The following is a 6,000-nucleotide window of genomic DNA, read 5'->3' as shown; positions in this document are numbered from 1 at the left end:
TCACAGAATGTTAAGAGCTTCCTGATAAATGTGGTGCTATAAACAAAAATTCTGATGCTAAAAAAAATGTAGGGTTTATGTTTAATGACAAAATCAGAATTCCTCCAGCCAAAAGAGGCTCCTGTTTTCATACAAACCTACATTGTAACCCTGGAAAAAAAAGATGTTTGCTGACTTAAATACATCTCTTTTTCTACAGATAAAATTTTGTAAAAAAATGTTTCTTGATAAGGTTCAAATTTAATAGATATATAAAATCTTAATTCATAATAATTTTTATTTACTTTTACAGAAACACTAGTGCACTTAGTCAATGAAAGAATTTAAGTTAATAATGCCTCAGTAGTGTTTTCTTTGGGTAATTTATCTAGTAGATATACTTCGATGCTTCAGTAAACTGAGTGTGAACCAGATTAGAGGGGATGAAATATGTATGTTAGAATTGTATCCATGGTTTCAATAAGAGATAATATAATTCCAACAAACCCGATAAGTAATAGCTAACCCAAAACTTTGTAAAATATGCTAATTTTCATCATTTTGAAATATATCAGTATTAATCATTGATAATTTGAGGCATAAATAAAATAAATGTGGTTATCAGAGCCCTGCATACTTTTAATTAGTTTGTGGTTATGCTATGTCAACCGTCTTTCTCAATTATAGAGAAAAAATTACCTGACTACTACAGAGGAGCATTGAGCCAGCCGCCTTCCAGCACTTTTCAGTCCTGTGTATATTTGCCCCATCTCCATGGCTCCTTCTAAGCCAACGACCTCCAGCAGCTGATCACTCAGATCTGAACATAAAACCAAAAACAAATAAAAAAAACCAGAAGCATTGTAAGTTACAAAAAAAAAACCATATGTGTACAATTTAATAACATTAGATACTATAGAGATGAAAAATGAAAGCTACCTTCACAAAGAAAGCTTCTCTGTCTTGGATAGTGAAAGTAATGAAAAGATGGCCTACTTATGAAACTCTCAGTTTAACTAAACCTGGAGGTGCTGTGGGAAAAGATTTACTGTTAGCTTATTCTAAAACAAAATGGGAAGAATGGATTCTGAGCCAAATAATGCCAAAAAATATACCAGTAGTTTTAACATCAACAAACTTAATGTTATTCCACATGTATATATGGAACATTTATACATCCCACATCAGACTTTTGGCAGCAAATAGATATTTCAGCACTATAAATAAAGTATGAGGATATGCTGTCAAACATAATTTTGTTAAATTACTTGAACAAAAGACCTAAGAGATCATAGAATTAAAGTTTCTCATTTCAAAGATAAGACTGAGTCTCTAAAATACTGAGTGACTTGTCCAGAGTAACTTTGTGCAGAAGTTCAAAAAACAATATTAACTTCTTGAAATGTTTTTCTGATAAGCAATATGTTACCAAGATACTATTTGGAGTAGACTAGATAATTACCACGTGCAGTCATTGTTTGTTTGTTTGTTTGTTTTAACAGAATGAGGATAACAGTAATAGGCATTGCTTGTTAAGTGTTTACTAAGTACTTGTCACTGGACTAATCACTTCCTATATATCACCTCATTTGCTCCTAACACCTAAACACCATATTAAAACAAATATGATTATTCCTACTAATAGGTCAAGAAGCTGAAAAGTAGAGAAGTTAACTAATTTACTTATATCCACATATCTAGGAAGTAACAGAGACAAAATTTGAATCAAACCATTCTGATGCATAACCACTACGCTATATTTGATAAATCAGCCATATCAAAAAGAGAAACTTTAAACAATTATAGAAACATTTCTTACATAGGGAGGGAGGATGGACTATGTGAGCTTCAAAGTCCCTTTCCAACATGAAGATTTTTACTCAGCCAGAAAGCAAAGGTTGCTCTCACATTAGTAGAATCCCATAGAGCCTAGCCCTGACACAAAGCACATTCACTTACTTATCAAACTCAGAGTGCCCACATCTTTGATTTGGAGGCAAAATTCTAGGGGAAAATATATGGTCCTTTTCTATTTTGATATTCTAACTCATTTTCAAGTTTAAATTAGTAGTTTAATATTGTTTTAGTAGCATAAAAAGCTGGAGGTTTTGACATAGAGTGGGGAGGTATAATGATTAAACAGTGATCAGGTAAGAGTTGGTCATAGCTGAGGTTCTACTTGAAGATAAACAAGCAAATATGTTTTGTATGGACTCTATCTTGTACAGAAAATCTCCATCCACCACTAATAAATCCATTTTAGTATGGAGTTCAGAGATGTAGATACAACATTTTCAGGGTAGTTCAAGTGTATGGCAAATAGAACTTTGAAATCTCACAGTTTGTTAGGCTCATGATAACTGGCAAATTTAATATAAGCCCTTAGAAAGTCTTTTAATAGAAAGTGTGACCAAGCCACTGTATTTTTTAAGTGAGCTGATAAAAACTATTATTTTTTAAACTTTAAGCTATAGCTGTCACATGAGATTTCTCCAAGTAAGCACAACCTTCTAGTTACAAAATCAAATGTTAACAAGTCATAATAACTTAAAGCATTCACCTTGCTGTTCTAAACCCTATTTAGACTTATTTCTCATAAAACTTATTCTGTGTTTCTAGTTTAAATTTATGTTGCCAAGAACAGATGGACAAGGAATGGAAACATATTCTTTCAGCTGTAGCCGGCACTAAAATTTGCTTGGCTTTATAGCCTGGGTGTTAATATACTCATTTCTTAGATATACGTCAACCAGAAAACTACACTGTGGTAAGCACTAAAACCTCAGATGTGTGTCTAGTGATATTTATAAAACAACAACAATGACAACAAGATTGAAGTTCATATTTAGTATTATATATTTTGCACTGCCTGAGTCTTAAATAGATGAAATTTTATGCTAATTTCTGTACTGATCTGGTTGATAGGAACTATTCTACAAAAAAAAAAAAAAATATGAAACACTTTCTCACAACAGAGTTAATTTGTGAGGCCTAACTTTTCCATGAATCACACGGATTGTCTACACCCATACCATATTGCTACTGTCTACCACCCTCCTAATATTTTTTCTTTTCATTTGTCTTTGTTTTTTCCCAGCAAAAAAAGAAAAAAAGAAAAGAAAAAGCCCTGGATTTCAATTCTACCATTAATAATCAGTAATAAAGATATTTCTTATGGATTTAGAATACCTAGGCTTTCAAATTTTTATGTTCTTGCTAACACAAAGAACTGTATAGAAAGAGTGGAATATTTACTAACTCTGGTAAAGGTTAAATAAATACCATACCAACTTCTAATTAGGTGTTCAAAAAAAAAAAAAAAAGAAAAGAAAAGAAAATCTGAATTTGGGCTGCATCTTTTTGCTTCCATAACACTTCCACATTTTTTTTACACAACAGTTTGTAATGCCTCTTGCATATTGTCTTTGAGATCAAGGTCCTGATTGATTTCAGACAAAGATAGTTTCTATCTAGGTAACTTTGAACTCTGGTTCTATATGTGGTATCACCTAAAAATATCAAAGACTTTCTCACCTCACATTCTAGCTAAAATTTATTTTAAGTGCAGACCCCCTTAGGATGTCAAAACCAATCAGACAAATGTACTTAATCGGTTTGCTACCTGGCTATTGATATTATCATTAAGAGTAGCAAACTACGCCCATAGACCAAATCTTTCCCACTCTTTAGTATGGCTTGTGAGTTAAAACTGTTTTTCACATGTTTACAAAGTGGAAAACAAAATAAAAATAATATATTGTGACATCTCAAGATTATATAAAATTCAAATTCCAATGTTCATAAATAAGGTTTTATTCGAAGATAGCCACCCTCATTCATTTAGGTTTTGTCTGTGTCTGCTTTTCACATTGCTATTGTAGTTGTGACAGAGACCATATGCCCTACAAGGCCTAAAACATTAACTATCTGGACTTTTAGAGAAAAGCTGCCAACCTCCGCTTAAGAAACACATTAACTCTTTCAGGCCACTGAGGTTTTTCACTTTAGTACTGCCACAATAACTGTTAAATAGCATCACAGTGGCCTAAAAGATACAATGTCCCTGCACTCATTCGTCAGTCTGTGTCCTTCTGTGTAGAACAGCTGTTCTCAAAAAGGTAGTCTCATCACTATCCTGCACTCTGAGGTTTCTCAGAATCAATTTGTTATTAATTATAAAATACTCATGTTTCAAAATAGCTTTATTAACAAAGGAAACTATAGCAGCTTATCGTTCAACATTGTGCTGAGTCATTACATCCTGGTTGCCTTTCTTGAGTGTGAGGAAAAGTAATGTCATAGATAGGATGACAGAAGTTGCGTCCAGACCTGGAGATCCAGGTAAGAGTTAGACCTGTGAGGCACCTGCCAAATATTGAGAAATCCTGACATCCTGATATTTGGAAGTGTTTGTCTATCCCAAGGAGGAGATTACTTTTGCTTAGGGGGAAAAGAATACATTTCTGAAAGAGTTAAATTGTCTTTCCAAATGGCTCCATGGGGGTGAGAGAAGCAAGAGAATCTGCCAAATTTGGTATTTTCATATTTAAAATTAAAAGTCTAGAAGAGGTGCTTCAGAAGGAAGAAACATAATGAAATAACCCAAATTGGGTCATATTAGAGAAAAATTCTTAACACAGGGTCATTGACTCTGAATGCTGAAAAATACAACTTTATTTTCACTAACATGTAATTGAAGTTAAACACTTCTTTCAAATATAAATTTAGGAGAGAAACCATAGTTGTAGTAGAAATGCCTGGGACTGACTTTGCCACTGACACATATCACAGATATTTCCTTATCACATTATAGTTGTTGCAATGTTTAAAAACGCTATTTATACTAATTATTTTTAAATCTTAATACTTATTGATCCTCTGTTAGATCTTTAAAGTTAATTTATTAATAAAGAAGCACACATTATTAAATCAAAATTTTAACAATATTTCAATATCATTGGTTTCCATTGTTAGCCTGTATATATTTTTTATGAATTTTAAAACATGGCTCTGAGCACCTGTAAATTTTGCCAAACTTGGAAAAAGGACTATAACACAAAAATGGTAAGAAACTGTACTTTAAAGTTTACTTTGCCTTTGACTTTGTAAATCTTTTCCTGAATGGCGTTAGTGCTGCATTACTTTGTTGCACAGGTACTCAGGGGGTGCAAATATAAAATCTGAAAGTCAGGGGTAAAGTACAGATTCAAGAGTACAGGAGCAGCACTGCTAATAAGTGGGTAATATTTATTCATAGCTTAGTCTCATCATTTTTGACAGTTATGCCTTGATAATATGTCTCATTATGTAATTGTTTCAGACTGCCATATGTGAGGGAACAGAAGAAGATGCATTACAAACACAGACTGAATGTGGGTTGCAGCATTTCAGCATTTCATAGAATACAGTGTGTATTGAAGTGAGAGAAAGGGGGGCAGGGCATTTTCCTTTTGCCTGATGTCCAGCAACATGCTGCAACACTGTGGGAGGCCATGTCCTGGGGTACCTTCATTGACTCAGCAGGGACATTCTGTAATCAAATCACTATAAATTGCTAATTATATCACCATCTAGTAAGTTCTTATTTGGCCAGGGTGAGAATAAGCTAGCTATGGAGATGTACCTTCTGAGTGTGGGTAGATCATATGTCTACCAGTGATGCTTCATTTATCTAGCAACTCTTGGAAACATGCCTGAGGATCCAGAATAAACTCTTAAAAAACCAAGGTATATATGAAGTTCATCCACCAAAGTGAATGTTTTGAGATTTCTTCCTTAGCATGTCTGCTTATTGTCCATTGATTCTTAATTTAGATGATTTTTCACAAGTATAAATAGCTATTTTATTGGACCGCCATAAATTAGAAAATGCAAATTAGGAAAGGAGCGAGTGGAGAGAACTAAAGCAAAAATTTGTTAATATGGACTCTGTGTTTCACAGTATAAGTTCGTAAACATTAAAGCAGACTTTTAGCACCTTAGGGAACATATTATGTGATTATAGGTCTATCAAGAAAAAAA

General features: G+C 33.2%; 1 protein-coding gene across 1 annotated transcript in view; it reads right to left on the bottom strand.

Moving 5' to 3' along the window:
• Positions 1-6,000, bottom strand: part of DGKB (diacylglycerol kinase beta) — a 551,422-nt gene that overhangs the window by 28,545 nt on the left and 516,877 nt on the right. Inside the window, exon 23 of the mRNA XM_023532508.1 lies at positions 679-799. Coding sequence (XP_023388276.1) covers positions 679-799 — 121 coding nt within the window. The remainder of the gene's footprint in view (positions 1-678; positions 800-6,000) is intronic.

Source organism: Pteropus vampyrus, unplaced genomic scaffold (genome assembly GCF_000151845.1).
Source record: "Pteropus vampyrus isolate Shadow unplaced genomic scaffold, Pvam_2.0 Scaffold4, whole genome shotgun sequence".
Classification (NCBI taxonomy): Eukaryota; Metazoa; Chordata; class Mammalia; order Chiroptera; family Pteropodidae; genus Pteropus; species Pteropus vampyrus.
This window is presented reverse-complemented; position numbering and strand designations above follow the sequence as displayed.